The 26,694-nt window shown below is 41.5% G+C and overlaps 1 protein-coding gene across 1 annotated transcript in view; it reads right to left on the reverse strand.

Annotated features, from left to right (window-relative positions):
• Nucleotides 1–15,665: 15,665 nt before the first annotated feature.
• The window catches only part of NUDT3 (nudix hydrolase 3), a 40,229-nt gene continuing 29,200 nt past the window's right edge, over nucleotides 15,666–26,694 (reverse strand). Inside the window, exons 3-5 of the mRNA XM_077334428.1 lie at nucleotides 26,073–26,117; nucleotides 25,542–25,626; nucleotides 15,666–19,869 (exon numbers count right to left, since the gene is read on the reverse strand). Coding sequence (XP_077190543.1) covers nucleotides 19,697–19,869; nucleotides 25,542–25,626; nucleotides 26,073–26,117 — 303 coding nt within the window. The 3' untranslated portion in view covers nucleotides 15,666–19,696. The remainder of the gene's footprint in view (nucleotides 19,870–25,541; nucleotides 25,627–26,072; nucleotides 26,118–26,694) is intronic.

Below are 26,694 nucleotides of genomic sequence, written 5' to 3' on the forward strand. Positions count from 1 at the left end.
GGATCTCACCATAGTTAGCCACACTTTTTCATACCCTAAATACTGAAATGCACATTTTAGAAATAAGCTGGTAAAAATGTAGCTGCCTACCTCCAACTGTATTCTGAGGACCAAAAGCATGTTTGACGCTTAAAATCAAATGCAGGAGCTATTGGCTGATCTTTGGCCTGACTTGCTAAAGCATTTAAGCCCTTCACAGTTTGTAGCAGCATGTATTTGAGACCCCCTGTCTCTATAGTGATTGTGGCTTTTGGGGTGGCCTTCTTTGAAGTATCTTCCATTTGCCAAGTTTTTCAATTGATAAGAGCAGGACTTTGTGGTTGGTTTGTTTCTTGCAATTGCCCAAGTCATTGGAACGCTCTTTCTTCAGAAAGAGGTTCTTTCACTGTTGTGTTTACCAATTCTTCAAGTTATTCTTTTAATTGTCATTGTATGTATCTGGAAAGTTGAAATAAAGATATTTTAAATATTGGATGACATAATTGCCTCATATGGCAGATCTGAAGGATCTGTGGCAGATCCAAGGGCAGATGGCTTGGATCCAACCGACAGTTTCTGAGGTACGTCAATGATTTCCTCCTGCTAAGCCTGACAGCTGTATTTAGGGAGCATTTTTGGAGAGAAATTCACACTCCGTGGGCAGCATTCCTTCCATAGATGTAAATGGCACAGTGGATTCAAGCAGTTATCTGGAAAATAAAGAAAGATGTCAAGTGAGTTGGGCAGCAACCAACCTGTTTCATCTAGGTCAGCAGGCATGTACATTTAACCTTTTAAAAAGTAAAAAACACCACCAATCCACCCCCAGCAACCTTTCTCCCTTTTATCTTATATTCTAATAGCCACCCATGGTCCCCATCTGTGGTTAAATCCATGAATCAGGACCATAAGGAGACTAAACAGATTTTTCAGAAAACTTTAAGTCCTCTAAAAATGTGCAGAAATATTTGAATTAAAAAACAATACACAGGTTAAATCCCCTGTGCCTCAAGGCTTTTCCGATAGTGACTTTTCAGGAATATAGTGTGGACGCTGACCGGTCACACTAGGCAGTGAAGCATCCTGGGGGCAAGCCAGGCTGGTCAGAGGTAGCAGAAGAGGCTGTCCTGGGCCCAGAGGTGGCTGGAGAGCCCAGGGACTACACTGAAGAGAAAGTGGGGAAAATGGGATTCCCTCCTCCCATTAAGTCCTACAGGACCCCTCTGTTGGAGCCTCAATGGTGATGGTAAAGAGAGCCACAGCAGATGAAGCCAAGAGTTGCGTTGGGCTCACTGGCATCAGCTGTGAGGGTGGGAGGGCAACTGGGAATTACAGCTGGCCTGGCAGAGGAGGCCTGGGTTGGGAGCCCAGTGGCAGCCTTCCCTCAGCCTTGTGGGAAGAGGCATTTTGGAAGCCACTGCAAGCCTCATGGTAGAGGTCTGGAGTCATACTGGGCTCACTGGCATCAACATTGGTGGGGGCCATGATAGAAGTGGCTCCAGCAGTGGTGGGGGCAGGAGCCACGATACTCACTGAGAGGGCACCTCCTGGCCATGACAGGGGAGAAGGAATAAAATGGGGAGGGGCAATTCTTTCCACTCCCTGCAAGTATTGTGGGTCCCCACTTGTATTATTCTAGTAGTAATACTCCGTTCCTATAAAAAGGCTGTCCACCACACTGTCTGTAAGCCGTTTACAATATCATGGTGATGTCTTTCAATGAGAACATGTAGTGCTTTGGTACAACGCCTTCCAGACAACAGCTTCCCTGCATGCACAGGATTAATACTGTTTAAGCCTGCAGTTTAATCATACATATAGCTGTCTGGGATTCAACAGGGAACATTTTCATGCAACAGCTTTTGACCTACCCAGCTCCTTCTGCCAGCAAAGAACGTGCCAAGAAGCATCCACACACAGCACTCTGTCCTGCTGTTGTCTGAATGGTGCAGAACCCTGAGTGGCCTTGGCTTGGAGAAAGGAAAGAGTGATTGACATCTTGCAGAGCAGGGGTAGTCAACCTGTGGGCCTCTGGATGTCCATGGACTACAATTCCCATGAGCCCCTGCCATTTGCTGGCAGTGGCTCATGGGAATTGTAGTCCATGGACATCCGGAGGCCCACAGGTTGACTACCCCTGCTGCAGAGAACCCGCTTTACTGATCTCCTCCACCAACGAGGCAGGATCAATTACAACAGAGCAGAACATCACTCCTCTCCCCGCCCGGATTCCTGCATACCTACCTACCTACCCACGCCTTGTGTCACCTGTAGGGGTCCACACTGCATTCCTCAGAAGCCCCGACGGAAGCAGCCTTGGAAGCACGTATTCCTCAATCGCCTCTCGATGCCAGTCGGGGCGACTGGAGCTGACGGGTGCCATGAACATAATGCAAGGTGTGGACAAAGTAGCAGAATCTTCCCCTGGCATTTGCAAAGGTTTTTACGGCGAGCGGATTACAATTTGGGCAGAAGAGCCCCAGCGTACCTCTTGACGCAAGCTTCGATGAACTTGCTCCAGAGCAACGCTACCGCTGTTTCACACACTCGCACACAAAGCCGTTCCAGTCACAGCCGGCCCTCCACAGCTGGGCTACTGTGCTCGGAGGCGCCCGCGGTCTGTTAATGCAGCTGGGCGCCAGAGCCTGCAGGAGGCTTGGCGGGAAAGCCGCAACGCGTCGTGCCCTAAGGCGTTCAAGCAACGCATCCCCCCTCGGCTAACGGGAGGCGGAGGGCAGGCGCCCTCTCGCAGCCCCGCGCCTAGTCTTGTCCCTCACGCAGAACCCGCATTTATCTTCTCCCTCTCCGAGAGCCGCGGAGCTGTTGCCTTCGGCTTTTCAAGAGACAACCATTAAGGCGGGGATTGCGCCTTGGCTTCAGCGCCACTGCGATCCCAAGGAAAGGTATTTCCTCTCCCGCTCCACCCCCCCCCCCCCCGCCCTCGGCTTTTTTGTCACAAGCCCCGCGGCCATGGGCCAGGATAGGTGTGCTCGGGGGCATCGTGGGGGAGCCGGCCAGCGCCCCCTCGCTGTAGGAACCGGACGCGTGAGGAATAGGCGTCACGGGAAACGTGGCTCTGCCTGAGGCTGATGGCCCAACTCAAGTGTGATTCCCACGTGCATGCAGCAGAATGTGGCCCACGGACTGCACGCGGCAGGCGGAGGGTCGTGAAAGCTTGCATTAAAGAACACAGGACAGCTAAAACTCTGAAAATACTTAAAGGTGACAGCAGACAGCGGGAGCAGAATAGGTCTCCCTTGTGCTATTTTTCTATTTGCACACTTTTCTTGATATACACAAATGAACATTTTAAGCCAAAATCCAACTTCTATTGTCTGAAGTGGTGCATTCCATTGTAGCACCTCATTTTCTTGCATGTTACATGTGTGAATAGGCCACTGATAAAACCTGCACCCTATAATGGCAACCAGTAAGAAAAGGGTAATTTATGCTACATCAAATCTTCAAGGGGAGACCCCTCTCCCCCTTACTGGTTATTCATTGGGGACCATACCAGCCAGGTCTGCTTTGGTTCTCATCAGTCCATCAGAAGTTTATTACATGTTGTCATAGGTCATGACAATTTTCCAGTACAAATATTTATGATTAAAAGGTAAAGGTACCCCCCGTGCAAGCACTGAGTCATGTCTGACCCTTGGGGTGACGCCCTCTAGCGTTTTCATGGCAGACTCAGTACGGGGTGGTTTCCCAGTTCCTTCCCCAGTCAATACCATTTACCCCCCAGCAAGCTGGGTGCTCATTTTACCGACCTTGGAAGGATGGAAGGCTGAGTCAACCTTGAGCCGGCTGCTGGGATTGAACTCCCAGCCTCACGGGTAGACTGCATGTCTGCTGCTCTATATTTATGATTACTACTATATATATATTTAAAATAAAATTATCTCCATACAAATAAAATATGAAAAGAAGAAAGGTTACAAGAGCATATTATAGATTGAAGTTATTTAGTATCTCATTTACTCTCAACTAATGTGGCCCTTTTTTGCAGTCTTAGGGCTGTCAGTTGCACTATTTTCAGTCTGCTGTAACAACACAGGGCTAAAAAAGTAAGTAAATGAATAAAATCATTGATGGCAAAAGGGTGCCAAACCTGTCTCTCCACTGGTGAGGATGGAGAGTCTTAAGTTTTCCCCTCTTATCAATCACCTTTAAGATTGATATCGGCTCCAGGGAAAGGAAAGAGAACTAAGGAAGGGCATTCTGTTTCTGAACACATCCTTATTCTCAGGGTCCCGTTGTTCCTCGATACAAAACAAAAACCAGGGCTGGCAATTCTGTGTTGGGAAATTCCTGAGGATTTAGAGGTGGAGTCTGGGTAGGGGCCTCACTGGGATATAATGCCAGAGTCCACCTTCCAGAGCTGTCATTTTCTCCAGGGAAACACCGCTGTAATGAACAGAATTTATCATGCTGTCTTTGGTCTTCCTTAAGTATATATTTGTTTTCCCATTTTACAGTACTAGCTATGGGGGATTTTGTAATGGTTGAAACAAACTGGAATCTCACAATTCATTTGGGCATATAAATATACAAGTCCTTAGCAGCTTACAAAATGTGATGATGCAACCATAGCAAGACAGGTATAATGCCTATTGTATAATCTGCTAAAAATCATGTGTTTTTGCTCTAGCAGACTGCACTATGACTGTGCTTTAAGGAAGGCAAGCAAACAAAGCAGGAACATTTCCACTGAGGAAGGGTTAAACTCTATAAATGGGGACAGTTTGACTTTAGCAACAGGGAAAAGCCCTATCATGGTAATTAGAAAGGAAATTAAAAGTGAAATATACAATAAGATGCCTTTCTTCCATTCAGACAGCATATTGCCGTAAAGAAAAGGTTCAGAATCCATGGCCACATCCAAGCCAAATTTGTAGGTACAAACCATGTGCTCTTTCCACCACTTAAGTTGTGCTAAAATGCAAGCACAGCATGTGTGTTGTCCTGGTGGGACCTTGCTGTGTATGGGTGATTTTTTCCCCCTCCCTGTCATTTAACCAAAAAACCAGTTGCAAACATTATTTAAACAAAAAAGACAATCCATTTCTAGAAAACTTCATTGAAATTGACAGTATTACTAGATGTCTGCCCTCTGGTGGCACTGAAAGTTCTTGCATTTGCCTAAGGAAAATTTAAAAATCGTATTATTGTTCACAAACAAATTTTGAAACCTGTCCTGACTTGGAAGCATACACATGGATATAACCCAGGGTAAGCCTGCCAGGGTGTGGTAACTAATTCCTGGAAAATAAACTTATAAATTACTATTAGCTATAATAGATGCCAGACAGTTTTAGGCTTCACCTATTGTCCACCCCATTTTCTTCTCTCTCTCTCTCTCTCTCTCTCTCTCTCAGCACACCCATACTGCATAAGCATGATATGGCAATCATGGCTTCATCAATGCATATAAACTGAATCAGATGTGGATAGTTCAAATTCAAATATGGCTGTGCACATGGCCCATTCCTGTGTATGTTTACTTGAAAAGCAAGACCTTGTTAGACTGATTCCAAACTAAATGGGGCCAGAATGACAGTCCTAACTTCCCAATTGTGGCCTTAAAAAAGCATAAAACAAAATTAACACTAAAACTTAAGAGCAATTCAGGTGAAACATCTGGAAAGGAGATGGAGGAGTTGGTTTGGTTATGTGCTGCTTTTCTCTACCCGAAGGAGTCTCAAAGCAGCCTACAGTCGCCTTCCCTTTCCTCACCCCACGACAGACACCCTGTGAGGGAGGTGAGGCTGAGAGAGCCCTGATATTATTGCTCCGTCAGAACAGTTTTATCAGTGCTGTGGCGAGCCCAAGGTCACCCAGCTGGCTGCATGTGGGGGAACACGGAATCAAACCCAACTTTCCAGATCATAGAATCATAGAGTTGGAAGGGGCCATACAGGCCATCTAGTCCAACCCCCTGCTCAACACAGGATCAGCATCCTAAAGCATCCAAGAAAAATGTGTATCCAACCTTTGCTTGAAGACTGCCAGTGAGGGGGAGCTCACCACCTCCTTAGGCAGCCTATTCCACTGCTGAACTACTCTGACTGTAAAAAATTTTTTCCTGATATCTAGCCTATATCGTTGTACTTGAAGTTTAAACCCATTACTGCGTGTCCTCTCCTCTGCAGCCAACAGAAACAGAATCCTGCCCTCCTCCAAGTGACAACCTTTCAAATACTTAAAGAGGGCTATCATGTCCCCTCTCAACCTCCTTTTCTCCAGGCTGAACATTCCCAAGTCCCTCAACCTATCTTCATAGGGCTTGGTCCCTTGGCCCCAGATCATCTTCGTCACTCTTCTTTGTACCCTTTCAATTTTATCTACGTCCTTCTTCAAGTGAGGCCTCCAGAAGTGCACATAATACTCCAGGTGTGGTCTGACCAGTGCCGTATACAATGGGACTATGACATCTTGTGATTTTGATGTGATGCCCCTGTTGATACAGCCCAAAATGGCATTCGCCATTTTTACCGCTGCATCACACTGCCTGCTCATGTTTAGTTTACAATCCACAAGTACCCCAAGGTCTCGTTCACACACAGTGTTACCTAGAAGTGTATCACCCATCCAGTAGGCATGCTTTTCATTTTTCTGACCCAGATGCAGAACTTTACACTTATCTTTATTAAATTGCATCTTGTTCTCATTTGCCCATTTTTCCATTGTGTTCAGATCTCGTTGAACTCTGTCTCTATCTTCCGAAGTATTTGCCAGTCCTCCCAATTTGGTGTCATCTGCAAACTTGATGAGTAGTCCCTCCACCCCCTCATCTAGATCATTAATAAATATGTTTAAAAGTACCGGGCCGAGCACCGAGTCCTGAGGTTACTCAGGACTCTACTGAGTCCGCTACTCACCTCTCTCCAGTCTGATGAAACACCATTGACGACAACTCTTTGAGTGTGGTTCTCTAACCAATTCCCTATCCACTTAACTATCTGAAAATCCAGATTGCAGTCCTTCAACTTATCCATCAGAACATCATGGGGAACCTTGTCAAAAGCTTTACTAAAATCCAAGTAAACGACATCAACCGAATTTCCACGATCCAGCAAACCTGTTACTTGGTCAAAAAAGGAAACCAGGTTGGTCTGGCAGGATCTGTTGGAGACAAATCCATGCTGACTTCCTTGGATCATCAAATTATCCTCCAGATGTTCGCAGATCGCTCCCTTTAATATCTGCTCCATTATCTTCCCCACAACAGAGGTCAGACTCACTGGTCTGTAGTTTCCCAGGTCATCCTTCCTCCCTTTTTCGAAGATCGGAATAATGTTTGTTCTCTTCCAGTCCTCCTGGACATCTCCAGTCCTTAAAGAGGTTCCAAAGATGATGGACAAAGGCTGTGCAAGTTCTCTAAAAAGTTCTTTGAGCACTCTCGCGTGCATTTCATCCGGCCCAGGGTATTTGAACTCATCCAGTGCAGCTAAATGCCTCTTGACAACCTCTCTATCCATGTTAGCCTGCCACCCAGACACTATCCTTTGGCTACTGCCATCTCTAGATGTGCCTAAACCCTTTGACCTGTGGGAAACTAAGCCTTTCTGCTTTCTCTACATCTTCCGTTAGAGTTTGTCCATCCGCACCCAACAGTGGGCCTATTGCCTCCTTTACTTTACATTTGCTCCTCACATAACTGAAAACTTTTCTTGTTACAATGGGCTTCCCTGGCCAATCTTAGCTCACTCTCAGCTTTGGCCTTTCTGATGATTGAAGTCCTCACTCCTAACCACTACACCAAATTGAATGCTGTTACTTTTGTACCATGATGTTAGTTTAAGAAACCATTACTTTTATACAGATCATCCCAGAGAAAGCATATATTTGGTCTGTATCACAAGAAGCTGTAGAGATTTGCCAAATTTGGTCTCTGCTCTTTACTATTGGGCACACCCAGGCAGGAGTAGGACCAAAAGGTCAGTCTCTGGGCTCTGTGTAATCATCAGAAAGCCAGGTTTTCTGCAAATAGCTAATCTTGAGGGAGATTCCTGTGTGTCCCCCTCCCTCCCTATACAGCATCTTAGAGTTTGATAACAATGACAATGGAATGTGGACATAGCTATAAGCATCTGCAAACTTCTATGTTCGCTGATGTGTGTACTGTGAAGTTTATTCTGAGCTGTAAAACTGAATAAAAAAGCTTAGCCTGCTCAGGAAAGGAAGAGCAAGCTCCGGAGTAGGCCAGCAAGCCTCGTGTCTGTCATTTCTTCAAGAAGCCTCTAATCTTTTGCAACCTCAGACCCCTCTTTAATCCCAGCCACTAAGCATGGAAGCCACTTCATTGTGTTGCTGTGTCTGCATTCATTTGTCATACAACCTGTCTCACTGCTCCTCTTAAAGAAAACGTGTGTTGGAAAAATAGTATTTCATCATAGCAGAACTTCTTGCAGGAACATGCTCCTTTGTATGTGAATCCTTTTCTGCCTTTCAAATATCCTTAATTTCTTATATTTGGGGAAGGGCTTTAAAAAGAACATAGTCAAGCAACATTGCACAATAAATACTGGTGTTTATTAGCTGGCGATATTAAATCTACACTTGTCAAACTACAAAGTGAATTAGAAAGTAATCTCTTAGGCCTATTATGCACGGCCGCTGAAACGGCGGCATGGAGAATGCGGAGAAGGAAGAAGCAAAGCAAACCGCTTACGCACAGGACGGAACGTAATGGCGGCAAAACCCAGAGTATCTGATTATGCACGTGGCTACTCTGGAGCCGCTTCTGGTTGCGTCCTGGTCCCGGGAAGCTCCACTTTCTTCCGCATCTTGCTAACACAGCTTTTTCGGCGGCATACATTGACTCTGCGCCCGGTTGCCGCCTACAGCGTGCATAATTAGTGATTTTAGCCGCCGCCATTCCACTCCAAATGTAGACCTTCCACTCCGTGCATAATGAGCCTTAGTGCAGCAACCAGGGCCCAAGTAAATGACAATTCTCATATCTTGTTGTCTGTCATTCATACTGGCTGACTAGCTGGCCCAATGTTCTGATTTAAAGAGCTGGCTGAGATTGTTTATAAGTCCATAGTTGTAAAATATCAAAAGGAACTATTTACATATCATGACAAGGCTGATGAACAGAGACAATTTCATCTCACTTAGTTAAGAATGTGTGCTTAACCTACAGAGCCCTGACACTGCATTAAACATGCAAAGTTCGTTCAAAGTGTTTAAACACATTCATGAACCAGCATCTGGTCTTTAAACATACTTCATTCAAAACCTGTTAATGATACGCATGCACACACACACAAACACACTCTGTTCCAGTGTTCAAATAACCTGACCTCTTGAAAAAACTCTTTTAAAAGCCTTATTCAGTAGTCAGGGAGTGAATCTACCTTACACAAAGTGGCCAGCAACAGTGCCAATATGCTATGACCTTACAAACTTTCATAATTAAGCTTAAGCATATTGCTTCAGGAAGCATAAGTCAAATAAACAGGACAACAGATTTGCAATTAATGAGACACATTTGAGTTTTCATTATGTGAGGCACAATGAATTAAAAGCTTTTGTACTTGAATCAGGCATGCCGAAAACATTGATTTGATTTTAACAGAGTTCTTTGATATTGTTTGATATCACTGAGATCAATGCTCTCCATCTGGATATTCAGTATTTTGTTGGTGTACTCCTCCCCCCCAATCAAGGTTCACTTAAAAGAGAAACTTTAAGCGTTTCACACAAAATGCCATGCACAAAATTCTGGAAATTTAGCATACAATGTTTGGTTTCACTTTCTAAAGAAAAGTTTCTGCTATTCTGTTCAATAAAACTGTCATGTTCCAAGTACATAAAGTCAACTACAGTGATAAAGTGGGATTCCTGACCTTTTTTTAAAGCCACAAAAATGGCAACTCAGATCATAGGAAAAGCAGTCCATCTATCTTGCTGTTGTACATTTCTCTGTCAGCTTTGATTACTAAAAAGCTGACTATGTAAGATTAGTACCTAAACCCAAATGCAGGTCCGAGAGAGTGGCTTGCACAAAACCAAACTCATCAGAAGCGTAAGCATTTGTATTAACAGATTTATGCTGACTGCAATATTATGTTCATTCCTGGGAGTCAAAACTTGCACGTTCTAAGATTACAAAGAAAACAAAAAGTGCTCTTGTTTAAAACATCAGAATATGGGAGGGGACTTGTAGTACAACTTTATATTCAACCCCCTTTTATGTGAAAATTCTTGTAATAGGACAAGTGACAGCTCTTGGTAATTACATAGAAGATGAAATGTAGGATAATCATTTGATTCCATTGCTTTAAGCACCACACTGCTGCAGACCTTCCTTGCCAATCTAAAACACTTCTAGAAAATTTCCATGTTGATTTCCTGAATGCTTTCAGATCATTTACCAATTTTCCAGGTCCCATACTTTTCCTCAAGGCTGCAGTAAAACAGGCAAAGCCCTAAATGGTTCCAAAGGGATAACCATGTAACTCTCTTACAGACATATCTGCTCCAATAACCAAAGATTCCTAGTTCAGTCTCAACAAAAGTACACGAGAAGGGAAATGTGTAAGAAACTGCAGTTGAAACAAAGTGCACCTTCATGTCCATGCTATTACAAAATATATATTAACTCACGTTCTTTTAAGTGTTAATGAAATGTTTTTGTACTATGATACATCAAAACTGTAGCACATAAACATACACACTAAATACATCTGGCTTCATTTCTATATCAATATGATACAGTTCACAGACGGCTAAGGTGATACAATTCCATACATAAAACTTAGCTGACCCATGGAAGTCTAATGAACTAGACAGTATTCACAGTGAATGTAGAGCTGAAACCGGATCCTGCTTGCAAAGGCTGGAAGAATGTATTTTGAATCCCTGATTCTTATTTATTGAGGCTGGAATTCATTTAGTTTTTGAGGCCATAAGCTTTTGACAGTGACCAATTCCTTGTGTCCGATGTTAAAGATGACATATTGGTTGAAACTGTAGGTTGAAACTGTAGAAAGAACAGAGCACCAGGGATGTCTTGCAAGTGATTATAACTTGGCCTTCTCCACTAAGTATCAAATTACTAAATTTGGTTTAGGGAGTCAAACTGTCCCAGTCACTAGCACTGTCACAAAAAAAGTTTCTTTCAAAAAACAAGGCAAACAAAAATTATGAAGCCCTTCTTTGTAGAATGTAGAGATGGAACCTGATCCTTCTTGCAAAGGCTAGAAGAATGTATTCCTTTCTCATTTTAGGCATTAATACTTGCTTGGCAACATGAAACAGATAGAGGAATGATCATTTCTTCTCTCCTGTAAAGGGCACTGCTCAAGTTTCTTTTAATCAACACATCATCATATGGTCCAAAGAGCTTAATGCTTTCATTTTTCATTGCCTTCTTGAAGACAGCAGTATTAGGATTGGAGTTCAGTTTCCACAGTTGCCATTCGACATATTATTGAACTTCTATATATGTCTCTAAATAGTACCACTATGACCGTTTATGCACTGGGAACTTGACTGCCCCAGATCCTGTGCAGGAGCACAAATCAGGGCCGGATGAAGCACACCTGACAAAATGCTCCTCCATGTTGGTGCAGGAATAGGTGAGGCAACCTGCCATGACTAAAACTCTAGCCTGCAGCCCAGCATGAAACCTCCAGTGCATAAACGGTCTATGTCCCACTCAAGTGACCCTCCCCATTTTGGCAGTTCTGTTTCTCAGAGGTGACAATATTTAGAATTTTTTAAAAAGTGCTTGGTACAATTCACCTGCAATCTACAGAATCCAGTCTCTTCTTCTTCAGAAAACAATTTTTGTATCACAGGCACATTTTAACAGGCAGACCAATAAGTGCAAGCTCTGAAATGCAGAGACATTTTCAGGCTGCACAACCTACCTTTGTCAATGTAGGCTCCCCTTTTCACACAGTTTAATACAAGGGAGGTTTAGCATGTAAAAGAACCTAAAAATAACTCTTCCCATGTAAACAGCTGACATTTGGCAGAGTGGTCCTCAAACACTTTATCACAACCTCCCTCATAGACAGGAGGTCACAAAACAACAGTAAGACTTTTCTGCACCAGTTCTATACAGCGGCTTCAGAAAACGTTGTGAGAGACACAGGGCTTTTCTGTGCACTCAACTTATTCCTAATTTTCTTGGCAGCTGATCCACAAGCATTGGAATTGATTTGGGCATAGTTCTTCCAAACATCAGACTTCCCTCTTCATTTTCATTTGTAACGTCAGCTTATGGTCTTCCTTTCTGTATGGCTTTTCTTTATCTCTTTGCTACAGAAGGGCTAGAGGAAATCTGGGAATTCAGAATACCTGCTAAGTATATTGCTAAAATGCTCTACCAACATTTTAGTGCCATTTAAAAAAAAGAAAATGAAACCACTCGTATTCAGGTTGGGGAAGGAGGAGAGGGGGTGGTTTGACCATGACATTCTAGTTATCAAAAAACTGGGCTGGAGGTGGAAGTGTGCAGGACAAAGAAAGCCAATAGTAACATTATGCACAAGGATAACAATGACTCAAAGTCAGCTTCCAGAAAAAGACCAGAACCAGAAAAATTCTAGGGGAAAACCAAAAAAGCTAAAGGGAAAACTAATGGCACAAAAGTGGATGTGGAAACCAGGGACTAAAATGAAGCACAATGGGTCTGGAAGTGACCCTCCCCCCCCAAAAAAAAAAAGTGGAAAAGCTTCTTGTGTATATCTCTATAACAGTGGTTCTCAAGCTTCCTAATGCTGCGACCCTTTAATACAGTTTGTCATATTGTGGTGACCCCCAACCATAAAATTATGCAAGTGTTCTTTCACAGAAATTAAATCGAAACTGACCAATGGCATGAAGATCCATTGTTCATGATTGTATATAGTTCCCCCCCCCGGAGTTTCTCAGTTCAGTTCTGTCTCTTGTCCCACCATGCCAATCTCACTCTTTTCGGCCTGCAGGAGGAGCAGCAACAGTGGCAGCGCCCCCCCCCCCAAGCTGCGTGCCCTGCTGCGACCCCTGTGAAAGGGTTGCTTGACCCCAAAAGGGGTCTCGACCCCCCCCAGGTTGAGAACCACTGCTCTACAACTTAAGGGAGTCAAATACAAGTGACAAGTTACTACAGCAGATAAAATCAAGTTAACAAGTCTTAAGCAGTTTTAGTAGTCTCTAGTTTCAGTGTAGGCACCAGTCTTACTGAAATCCTACAAGAATGTTGCTATCATTGATGAGTTAATGTTGAGGTTATTAAAGATTTCTTGAATGTCTATTTGCATTATAGAAGTATTTATGAAAGACTGAATGCCAAAATTTCCAAGGAAGTAAAACAAGTATTTGAGAGGATTCTCAAATTACAAAAGAGACCCAACATGTTTTTGAATATGGATTTTGGTGGTAAAAGCCATGAACCAAGAAAATACAAGCTGCTTATTTGGAATTGTCAACATGTTCCTGGATTGATTAATGACAAATTAAAACAGCTTTTAGTCTACACTGATATTCCATTCCCACTCTTGACATGCAGTTCTAGCACAGACCACAGGAAGCAAAGATTTGATGTTATTTCAAATGGTTACTTCTGGTTCTGCCATGTATGAGGGATGAAGTTTTACTCAAATGCAAATAGTTTTTTTTTCTCCGCTAGGTATGCCTAAAGAGGGGGGTTCTTACATTCACATACAAGATAGAGTTATGTCCAGTAATAAGTGTATGTATATTACTTGGGGGAGCGTCATCTTACATGCAGGGTCATCTTCCTGTCAAGTGAAAACAGTTCATGGAAGATGAGAAGTAGTATGGACTCTTCAAAAACACAGTTACAGGCAAACTGCATTTCTTCAGATGCTCAATTGGTTGAGAAATAGCTTGTAGCCTCTATAGAAGAAATGGTGAACTTACAGTTTGAGTTGGATTAGGAAATAGGATGGTAGCCAGCTGGTTCATTAACAAAAACAGGGCTTTAAGTATAAACGTGGTTTTAAAAGGCTCTGTGCAATATTATAAATTTAAAGGCAGCCTTTGACCCAGCAGTACAAATAGACATTCTGGAGATCAAGAGGCTAGGTTGAGTGCTGTAGATTTTCACTACAGTAGTTTCTTTGGCAGCCAGCACTCTTAGAGGAAGGATAGCTTGTTGACCTTAATTAGATTCATTATAACTAACAAGGGGCTTTCCTGTGAGATGTCAAATTATAAATACTATCTGCAACAGCATGTGATGTCTCATTTATCACATAGTGTGCCTGTTAATTTTTTTCACACTGCACAAGATTTCCAGGCATAAAGCAGACAAAGGAACAGTGGAAAGAAAATTCTTATAAATAAAAAACAGTAGTCAAAATCTCAAAATTCACATATTCCAAAAGATTTCAGAATTCCATAGGTTTTCCAATGTATTGATGTCTTTGGAACCTAAATCAAAACATTTCTGGAAAGAATTTAACAGGCGAATGTCTTGTCTCCTGTTCATTCTGTATAGTTACAACATCAGCAAGAATATTCTTACACTTCCTTGATAAATATTATAAGTGCAAATTCCCAGTGGCACAAGTTAATAGAACCCTTGAAGAACAGTTTCTGACATTTATTTCCCACATACACTATGGATTTATATTTAAATTATCTTGCAGAGATCTCAAGTTGGTATTTTTTACGTTGCAGCTCCTTTAGTCCAGTTTACTAGATTACTGGCCAGCATAGCCCAATAGTTCTGATTCTATGCTGCCATGAATGGCCACTTGGCATGTGTTTTCGTAACTGTTTCCTAATATTTGTTAAAATTAGTTTGTATGGAACTTTTATAAAAACAACAACTGAAGGAAAAAACCTTCTCACCACAGGAAATATATCATGGATTCCATGGACCCCTGGGGGTCTGCGCGAGTTCTGAAGTGGCATGGCCTGGGGTGTGGGGTCTGGGCCGTCTTATCAGCTCCTACTCTTCTTTCTGGCCTACATGAGGCAAAGCCGCCATAGTAGTGGTAAAGACCAGGGAAGGGAGCAAAAGGGAGTAATGATGTCACTTTTGGGGTGTGGGGCAGAGGCAGGGCCAGCTGACATCACTTCTGGGGCTCCTCAAAGTCTGAAAAATTATTTCAGGGGCTCCCCCATAATCAAAAGGTTGAAAAAGTATGGTCTATATAATATATTCTAATTGAATACAAGTATATCTGGTAGATTTTCCTCAGATTTGGCTTTATAATCTTCACACGCATAGAATGAGTCTTTTCTGTGCTTCAGAAATGCAGACTCACCATAAATATGCTGAAGAAAAAATGCATACTGATTTCATTAAGTTGTTTAAGAAAGAGTTTCAAGAGTTTTACATTCACAAGACTAGCTACACCTTCAGTTTATTCATGTTTTTATGCTTGTTAAAACTAGGAGAATCGAGTGTTTCAAGAAAGACCTGAAGCTTGCTTCTTTTTCGTACAGTGAGATATAAGGCCAGTAGCACCTTAGAGACCGATGAGGGTTTTGCCATACAAGCTTTTAAGAGTCAAAGCTCCATTTGTCAGACACCAGTGCAGACCAACGTGGCTACCCCTTTGAAACTATCTTCTTTTTTGTCTCTGATGAATAGTTATGAAGAAGGAGAAACCATACAGTACAGGAATATTTCAGCATTCTTATCAAACAAGCATACTGCAAAAACTAACAGCTCTGATAAAATTGTTGTTATAAGATGTAGCAAACTGTACTCAAAGCAGCTTCTTTATTACAGGAATTACAGCATACATACATACCCTTCCAGTGTAAAGTAGACACATAAGCTCTCTCTCTCTCTCTCTCTCTCTCTCTCTCTCTCTCTTTCTCTCACAAGCATAGCACCCAGTGCCTGGGTACAAGTTATTGTTAACAAATGAACAAAACTTGGCAAAGCATTAGAAAATATGCACAATCATTGATTAAAACACTTTTAACATTAGAAAAATCAGTTGCAGAGACAACACTACACAAACGTTCCTGAAATTTTGACTAGTACATATTCCAATTCCCATACTGTAAGCATACTTAATTTTCAGGAATCTGATTTCAGAATCAGTTATCTATCTAGCAGAAATTAAATCTAAGCAGTTTTCTTACTTCCATTAAAATATCACAGCAGACATCTCTACACTTTCCCACTTAAACGTTCTCATATAACCACTACCAAGAGAGTGTGGCACTTCATTTTCTTATTGGCTGATTTTAAAAACTAAGAAACAAAGAAGGGCCTTTTGAAAGAGCAAAGGTAGATAGAGGGAACAGATACACAAGTATGGCTAACAACAAATACAATGTTTTAGGAGAAAAGCAGCTATGCTACATCTAAAAACATGACTAAGTTTCAGACTAAGCTCTTCATACAAAGATTTTTCCCCCCATCGTTAGAAAATCTAAGAGCTAAATCAAGGCTAAACCCCAAAAGATTAACAGCTACATCAAAAGACTCCAGCATATGCTATTAATTTTATACCACAGGCTTTCTAATCTATGACACAAACACATAAGTGATATCATTAAAAATCACTATTGCATTGTAGACAAGGTGACAGATATTACTGCTGAAAGTCTGAAGTGGGCTTCATCCTTCTTCTCCATGCTGAATAAATGTAGCACAGGTTATATGCTCATTCACAGCGCTACTAATGTTTCAGAATTAGTTAGGTTATCCAGCAGCTATGTGAAGACACACTGCCAAAAATAGTTTTAAGCAGCACTGTCAACCCTGATTTAAGTAGACATGGCATGCACAATGCAATTACCCACTTAGACCTTTTCTAAATGAGGTCAGTAATGTAGTGAGCATTGGCACCAAATCTGTTCTGGTAAGAAATAATTTGTGAATATATATACCAACAAATTGTTCTAGCATCTGTCTAAAACAGGAAGTGCATAAGGTCAGCAATTTTACTATTCAACCTCCTACCTGCTATTGCAGTGGATTAAACACGTACCTATAAAATGAAAGCTAGGGTTTTCAGAGTCCATGGGGTACACAGAGAGGCCTAGGGTCATATTTAGTCTTCAGAATCTAAGGCTTAATGTTGAGAAAGAATCTTTCAAGCATGTTTTTCTTGTTTGCTCAGATGTCAATATGTAAGTCTAGGTATGTTTTACATGTATGGTCTGAAGGTGGCTGCATATTGTCGTAAAATTCAGCATGAAGCCTAAATTAACTGAAATATAAAATACTTTAAAATTTCAAACTGAGGGTCACTTTAGATACTTAATATGGGATTGTATTCAACTCAAAATACCAATTGCTTATATGGTATTAGATGCATGGTTTATTAATGTAGGAAGTTCCAGTATAACTAAATGTTTTGAAAATTAGTTGATGTGGTGACTTCATTCATATTTCTTAAGCAATTCCATGACTCATTTATTACAGAATACCCTGAGATACTGGGAAAACTGGACTCTTTACAGTGCAGTAAAAGTAAGTGAAAATGTGAGATTTAGTAAACAACAGGAACGAGGACTGGGTTAGAATACACAGTTGCTGAAGATTCCAGATTGTTTTCTTTTTCCAGTTAAGAAGCAAGCAGCTAGTCAATGCATAAACAGCATCAGTTCATTCCATGTTACACTACTTTCTTGGCACAATTTATTTTTCCTGACCCAACAAAAAGATGTTAGCAAGTCATTAACAATATTCTATCCTAAATTGTCAGTTTAACAGCCCTGTAAAAACATCTTAGAGTTTTAAAAAATCTGTGCATGCTGTAGATATTAAAACTGCAGTCACCCTTTCTGGAGCCTTTCAAACAATCTTTCATGTCCTAATCTATTCAGTGAGATATAAAACCCTCTTAGCTGAAGGCAACAGTTTGCTATACTGGAAAGTGCCACATATAGGTTAAAAGAAATCTTACTGTACAGCTGAAGACACCAGTCAAGCCCTTTGAGTTAACTGTTTATTGTTTGATTTTTAAGATGAAGGGCACTGAAGTGGCATAGCATAATTTAAGATTCCATTCTGGATGTTCAGGTTTAAGCCACTTCTTGAATAATACCTCTCAGTCTTTTCCTGTGTAGAGTTTTTGGCGATAATGATCACTTTTGTTCTTGTGATCCCACACTCTGGAATGCTATCCCATTCTCTGAAAGCACGGAATTGAAATAAAAATAATAAAATCTGATTTGATATTTCAAGCTCCTTCCCAAAGTAGAAAGTATACTAAATTACATTACTTTAGGCTGCATGACCATTTCAGATTTGTGCATGCATGCACGCTGTTAAGTATTTCATGGGAAGAGAATGATTAGTTAAATAAGAGTACTGCAGATTTAATTTCACATCTTGGCTATACTCCGACAAAGAAATAGTCACCAAACATAGCAACTAGGTCCTGTCCCAAGCCAGGGATTAACTAATGCCCCACCCTAACCTTCCCCAGCCCACCCACCCAACTCCCTCCCCCAGCCTTTTCCAAAGTCTCCCAACTAGACAACACTGTTGGCAAATCAAGACAGCATGAAACATACATCAATAGAAACAAAAATGTGACATGTGCCAATGCATCAGGTTAACTATCCTGTTAAATGACAGTTCTCCCACACCAGCATTTCTGCTTGGCAGCCAATTGTACCTTTGCCACTGTGGGGTAAATTTTTACCATTCTGAGCATGCTCCATGGTGCAATAACAAGTGCTTCAATGGTACAGACAAAGGAGACTGAACACCTGAAGTTTTCCCTTGGGATTCTTTTCTGGGACACCCTGTGACCATCTTATCAAGGTCCATGACACTCAGAAAGTACAATCCAATGCTTTAGCACAAATTACAATATCCAGTTCAGTACAGTGTAAGGCATGTGGACAAGAAGAGACACCAGCAGTATGCAGTAGGAAGGGAAAGAATTCCAGACCAGCAGAAAGCACTGATGCTTGATGCTCCAGTTCACTAGTTTTTAAACTCATTTTGAATCCCTGATTCCTATTTATTGAGGCTGGAATTCATTTAGTTTCTGAGGCCATAAGCTTTTGATAGTGACCAATTCCTTGTGTCCGATGTTAAAGATGACATATTGGTTGAAACTGTAGAAAGAACAGAGCACCAGGGATGTCTTGCAAGTGATTATAAATTGACCTTCTCCTCTAAGTATCAAAGTACTAAATTTGGTTTAGGGAGTCAAACTGGCCCAGTCACTAGCACTGTCACAAAAAAAGTTTCTTTCAAAAAACAAGGCAAACAAGATTATGAAGCCCTTCTTTGTAGAAGAAGCCCATGTTTTTTTAAAAAATCTGCAAAAATCAAAGTGTTAGGTTTCTCCATCTTAAAAAAAAATTACACACATGCACTAAGAAAGTGAGCGAACGGATTTCAACAGCACCTTACTGTACAAAGTCTAAGACTTAAAGAACCAATCTCACATCTGTAGCCTTCTTTTAACTGAAAAGATAAAAGGTCTGGTTATGGCTGGGACAACACACAGAAAACATTTCAGAAGACAAGGCAGAGGAGATGCTTACAGCCTTGTCCAAATTGTTAAATTTGTGTTAATAGGGAAGGGGCACTTCATGCACAAGATGTGTTTTACAAAATACATATCCAAGAAAAAGCAAGAAAACCCCATTTTCCACTAGAATGCAACACTCAAACATTTGCTCTGCCAAAGGCGGCTGCACATGTCTTGTTTGACAGAGGAAGCATGTGAACGAGGCGAGAAGAGGGAAGGAGTAAGGGAAATCCAAGTTTCAGTCTACTTTTCAAAATCTGTTGTTCTTATACAGACATCCTCAGTCATCTGATATCAGACATAGTGCTCTCTTTTGAGAATGATGTGGTCACAACAGGAGTGCCGTTATTTGCCAAACAGCCTTGCCTCAAGGTTTCAAAGTATGAGGCCTGCACAGGTTTGTGATACTGCAGAACTTTTATGGCATCATCTATCTTAAACCATTCCCTTTTCCTTCCTGCAGGTAAAAAAGAAGAGGTAAAAGTTAGTAATACAGCAGAACAATTAAAGATTTTAGAATTCCTTCTATTCAGAATTTCCATAGACAAATTGTAGGTCTGTGTCATGTACTCAAATTGCTGACTAGTAACTCAGTTAACAGCTGCCATAAAATGTTTGACTGATTCAAAGGTTTCCTCTTTAAAATTCAAAAGAAATCATGATCCAAATTTTTTACAATACAAAAGCAAATTTTAGTATAAAAAAATCTTTCCAGGTCTGATATTAAAAAAAAAAACAAAGATCTTATTTGTAACATTTACAAGATCAGAGAAACTATGTGTGAGACAGAATGTGTTTTGTAAGGACACGTCTAAAACAAATGGAACGTTGTCAGTCAGCTTTTTTCCTTGAACTTTCAGGTGGAGTACAGGCTCCCAGCTTGCCTCTGTTTGTTTGAATCCACTGGTCCAAAGGAGCATGATTTCAAGGGGCAAAAAGGATGCAGTAGTGGGGTAGGGATTTGCCCTTCTTCCTGATCTGGGCAGCCCAGGGCAGCCCTTCTTCCTGATCTGGGCAGCCCAGGCTAGCTCAGTCTTGTATGGAAGATAACCAAGTAATAGTTGAATAGGAGGCAACCAAGGAGGACCAGGGTTATGACACAGGGGCAGGCACTGGCAAACCACCACTGAATGGCTCTTGTCTTGAAAACCCTACACGGGGTCATCTTAAGCCAGCTGTGACTTGATGATACTTTCCACCCCCAACATCTATGCTTGTGTTGTTTAGGCTCCAAGACAATGCCCCTTTTATAATATACATTCTTTTAGTCATCATCAATATAAAATTTGGTATGGAGAATTAGCTGGAGAGGGCTACATGTTGTAAAGGAGACTTTTGGTATACCAGAGAAACATAGTTTAATTAGCTGTCTGGAGGCATCAATGTCAAAAATTCAGGTTAGCATCAAATCGTGGTCTTTGTTTCGTTTTTGACAACTCATTGTGTGTTTTTAAAGTTACAACAACAAGCATACAACAACAAGAGAACTAGGGCCTAGTTCTTACTGAGGTAGTAAAAACTGTAATTGGGCCATGACATTTCAAACAGTTATAGTACTGCAGTGGACCTAAATGATTAATATAAAAATGTGGAATAGTGCAAAATCTCAACAATATGATTTTTAAGTACAAAACCTTAATGCATATACATAGATGTATTTTTCTTGTCATGTACAGCTTGAAAGATTAAATGTAATAGTAAGTATTGACTTTATATAATATTTAAATAACTAGGGGCAAAGCCCGTTGTCTCCAAGAATACAACGGGCGCTAGAGCTTGGCAGTGGGAAGAGGAAGGGGAGGAGTTGTCCAGTCTGTAAGGGCATGGGGTTGTCATGTGTGTTGTGTGGGAGATTGTGGTGGCATGATGGCAAATTAGGGTATGGGTGTGGAGATATGGGTGTCAAGAACCTGTGGTGTGGAATGCTCGTTGAGTGTGATAGAGAACTGACCTTTGGGAATTTTGGCATAGTGGTTACAGATGAGCATTCCAGAGCCATGTCCTCAGATATGTGAAGGGAAAATCAAACTGGAGACTCTTCTAAGGGGAAGATTATATGGCAACCAATTCCCCCCAGTTCTGCGTCATTTCCCTTCTTGTGTGAATTAGGCCACATTCACTGAAATGCCCCTCTGCCCTAATACACATGGGGTAGTCACAGTACACAGGTGTCCACCCTGTTCCTTCTGTCTCCCATATTTTCACTGTTGGTAAAATGTTATGTGCCCACATGCTTCTTTCATGGTTGTTCCTTAGAAGAACAGATTTTTGTACCCTATTGCTTACTACCCAAAGGAGTCTCAAAGCAGTTTACAAACACCTTTTCCATTCATCTCTCCACAATAGTCAACCTGTGAGGTATGTGGGGTTGTGAGAGATCTGAGAGAACTGGGAATGGGCCGCAGTGACCCAACAGGCCTCAGGTGTCTCAAAGCATTTTCCAATCGTCTTTCCTTTCTCTCCCCATAGCAGACTGCACATGAGGGAGGTGGGGTAGCGAGCCTCACAGGGAAGCTGGCAACCCTAAGAGGAAGACTCTCTGTACACAGCAGTCTTGACCTTAGGAAGGTTTTTTATACTGTTTTTTTAATTTGCCAGGCCAAGGTTATTTGCCAGTTACTATTTCAGTTACTATGTGTCTCCAGACATTTACTTGTTCTCTATTTACAGTTTCATGCTGTAAATATTTATTTAGATCTTCCTGCACTTTCCAGACTCACAGGACTGATGCTGGTCTGCCTGTCTGCACCCCAGAATACAAACAGTTGCTGGTAAGGGCTGGCCATAACCCATAGGCCAGGAGGGACACTCCTGCACCACTCCCTACCAACTGCAGGCAAAATGGCTTATTTGAAGGCTGGACTCTGAGGCATTGTATGATTTTGAAGTCCCACCTCCAAGCCTCCAGGAATATTTCCAACCCAGGGGTAGACAACCTACAGGTGTGGCCTGGAGAGCTCCTGGAATTACAGGGGTATAAAGATCAGCTCCCCAGGCAGAAAGGGCTACTTTGGATAGGGTTGTGGTAGAGAAGAAACATTGAAGGCTTCCCACACAGGTTGTTGTTGAATTGAAAGACTTGAGGCCTACTGCACAGGGTTGTTGTGCAGATGAAACAGGAGACAAAAGAGCCAGTTTCCTCTGCAGAATAACACTGTGCAGTGGCCTCAAATCTGCAGAGAGTTGCAAAGAAGAAAGACACATGGCTTGGCTGTGTCTAACCTCTGGGCATAGCAGTATTTTAAGTGAGAAGGGGCTTTTCTATGGCCTCCCTGTCAGGCAACTGTTTGGCAGAAGGGGAAAGTCCCCCCCCTCAAAAGGAAGGCCCTCAGTCTCCCCTGCGTTGCTCTTGGAAAGGCCTCCTTCCCTCAGTCAGGGGCTGTTAGAGGTTCCTTCGCAGCAGGTCTGAAGGGAAGGGGAGCACTCTGCAGCCTCCTGCCAGCTCTGTCAGGGTTCTGAGGCAATTTGCAGTTGGACATGACAGTTAGGACAGCCTTGGGGCGAAAAGGGCTGGCACAGCCTGTGTTCTCATCCCCTTTGGCAGCCCTGCTGACCTCCTTTCCCTGCGGTGGTCAGGAGCAAACTGGCAGCCAGACTGGACTGGGTGAATGGAATTTTGGTCTGTCCTGGTGAGGGGCCAATAGGAAGGCACTTTGCGCGCCTCCCCATTGGCTGCTTGGCCCTGGATGGACACTGGGAGGGCCCAATCAGGAGCTGCTTCGCGGCTCCTGATTGGGCCCTCTGAGTTTTTATCCTGGACAGGGCCCGCCCTAACTCCTCTCCAGGTGGCCTTACCCTTTTATTTAATAGGAGCGGTTAAAGATGAATATATCATTCTAATTAAGCATCTTTACCATTTTCCATTTTAGAATTCGTTAACTTTGAAGAATTCTCCTAAATTTCTAGTATTCCTTTGTGGACTAAGACAGTGTTACATTTTTCTTATTAGATCCACTGTAGAAGACAACTTGAGAAACAGGGTAGTACCGAATCCTCATTTGGACTTCCGCTTTGACTAATCTTTTTGTACAATACCTGTTGAACATTTGTATATAAATTTGTAAATTTACATATATATTGCTTATGCTTGCTTAATTATACTTTACATAATAATTTTTTCGCACTTCTGGAGGCATTATTATTTGATCTTTAAATCCACTATTACACACCTTCCTGGGAGTGGGCAAGGTGTGTTGTAGCCCCTGTACTCCATTCCTTGAAGCCTCACAGTTGTTTGTACTGCAATAGATGCATGGCCTACCAATGTAGGAAGTCCCAGTGTAACTAGATATGCTCTGAAAAGATGAGTTGATGAAGTGACTTTCCATTCATATTACTTAAGTAGTTCTATGACTCATTTATTAGAGAACACCCTGAGATACTGGGAAAATCATAATTTCTCTCTGAGTTACAGTGCAGAAAAAGCAGTAAAAGGAGAGATTTAGTAAACAACAGAACCACGACTAAATTAGAATAGGGAGTTGATCAAGATTACAGATTGTTTGTGGTATGCTTCCACAGAGGGATTCCTACTAAAATCATGGATATCTGTATATACTACTAGTACATACAGAACCTATTTTTAGCAGTTTGTCTTAGTCCCAGATCTCCACCCTAATAGTACCCACTGCCTCCTCAAAAGAACTATACAGTCACAGCTATCAATCCTCACTACTCTAACCTATGAGCCCATATTTTTCTTTAGTTATGGTCAAACCTGTATGTGTGTATATATTTTTGGTATGGCTTATAGTAAAAGCAAACAGAGGCTGATTCCACATGGGTAGAAAAGGCCATGGTGGCATTGGTATGGACCCAGGGCTAATCCCTGCGTGCGGTACGACATTGTCACCAGGCCACCGCCCTCCCAGGCTTAGCACAGACCAAGCCCCAGAAGCCCTGAACTAAGGGAACACAGACCAGGGCCTTTTTGTTGATTTTGCAGGAAAGTGGGATTGCATGGAATGCAATGCTACCTTCCGGCAATTTTTTTTTTTAAACCCCACCGGTCCCCTCAATGGCAGAACCTTCCAGCTGCTACTGTGTTTCCCAGGGGGACACATTTCAGTGCTGGAGATGATCTGGCACCAGAATGTGTTCTCCATGGGGGACACAGCACACTGTGAAGCATGCAGCTCTGCAGCAATGCACCGGCAGCAGCCCAGAGTGGCTTCACTGGTACACAATCGACCATACCTAACTAACCCACTAGCTGCTATATGTCCATGGCACAACATTGGTACATAAGATTCCACCCTTTGACAGTAAGCAAGCACAATAAGTGAGATATTACAGTTTGTATCCTGTAATATTAGTTGAGTCTCAGTGAGAACAGCAGACTATAAATATATAAAGCAAAAACCTTGCTACAATTTCCCTGCTTTTGGAGCATGATTTTTCATCCTAGAGTAAGAATTTAACAATGCAAGCCTATGCAGAACTACTCCAGCTAAATCCATTGATTCCAATGGGCTATGACTGGAATGATTCTACACAGGAGTGCACTGTAAGAGTAAGATCTGGAAGACAATATGAATATACATTTCTGCATTCTTTTATAGCATTTGGAACGTTCAGGACAGGACAGCAGCAGGTCATTGTTTCAGCAAAGATGGCCAATTTTTTAAAATCATAATTCAGAAACACCACAATCTGCACATTTTTAATATATGAAATAAATGTCCATATCTTTTTGACCCTGATAAAAATACTTAAGTTAAAAAGGTAAGTAAGTTGATTCACATTGGAAGGCAAGACTGCCCTGGATTAATCAACCACCAGCAGTTTGATACACAGTTTGAGCTTTAAAAAAATACAACAGAGCTGAACTATTAGCACTCTTTTGATTGTTCAATATTTATAATAATTTAACTACAATTACAATTAAAAATACAAACTAAAATTCTGGGGAATCTGGTAAGAGAATCCTAGTTATTCAAAAGTGCTTCTTCAAGAGTTGAGTTCAATCTAAACAATGAACACACCTGTTCATAAAGAAAATGCCATAAAAATAAGTCCAATATATTTTGACTTCCAAGAAATTAATAACAAAAGCATAACACTAAAATTCAGAGAAAGGAATTTAGCTACTAATCTCACGCTAGAGCATCCACACTATTGAAGTCTTACCGATATTCACAGAATCCTCCCAATCTTCCAGCACTTCTGTGACAATAAGTACGTAAACATATGTTCTGTGCTTCCTGTCCTGATTCTGAAAAGAGCAAGGCCAACATTAAAAAGTGAGATGCAAGATACACAATGTCCACAGAAATTATCAAAGGTTATTTTTTGTAAGACGATATAGGCAGTCTTAAAACTGCCTTTAAAAAATGGCAAGTACACTGTTCCTAATAACAGTGAAGCCATTCCCTCTACAAAGCTATACCGACAGTAATATCACATCAAGGTCACTTAAGGACATTAAGAAAGTGCTTGGAACATGAGACAACATGTCACAATATTTCCAAAATAAATCTTTGTAGTTTTGCCCTGCCTCTTGGCAAGTACTACTGTTTTCTATGTCTTATAACATCTGAAGGGTTATAAATGAGAAGGAAATTGATGAATTGCCTTGATATCCATCTTACTGAAAGCTTTATAACATGCATGATTTTACACAGGTCTTTCATCAATGCTGATAATTGTTTTGATACTTACCTCAAAAATTCCTACTAATCTTCCTAATGTCCCTTTCACACCAGCCTAGGAAAATTTCAAAAAAAGGAAAAAAATCATTCTCCTAACTTACAGAATGACAACTTTCTTCCCTTCAATTAGACTACCCAATTTATGAACAAAAAGGACAAAAATAGTGCAAGCAACAATTTGTCTGAAATACATTCAAGTAAAAGGATTGAAATATTTTTTCACTTCATTAGTGCACATACTATAGCTTAATGTTAAATTACAGCATAGTTCAGAAATCAGCATCTTACCACTGTCTCCATTAAATAAAAGCAAAACAACCCTAAAAGAAACAAGTCTAGTAGCAATACTATATTCCATTCAACATTCTTTGATAAGTGAGATCCTAGATGTCTTTTACTGCCCAAGTCAGAAAAGAAGAAAAGCTGGGTTTTATATTCCGCTTTTCACTGCCCAAAGGAGTCTCAAAGCGGCTTACAATTGCCTTCCCTTCCTCACCCTACAAAAGACACCTTGTGAGGTAGGTGGGGCTGAGAGAGCTCTGGGACTGTAATGTGATGTAAGTATGTATGTAATGTAATGTAATTAGAATCTAACTCTCTGGCCTTTGAACAGGAAAACAAACACAGCTGCC

This window comes from Paroedura picta, chromosome 4 (genome assembly GCF_049243985.1).
Source record: "Paroedura picta isolate Pp20150507F chromosome 4, Ppicta_v3.0, whole genome shotgun sequence".
NCBI classification, from domain to species: domain Eukaryota; kingdom Metazoa; phylum Chordata; class Lepidosauria; order Squamata; family Gekkonidae; genus Paroedura; species Paroedura picta.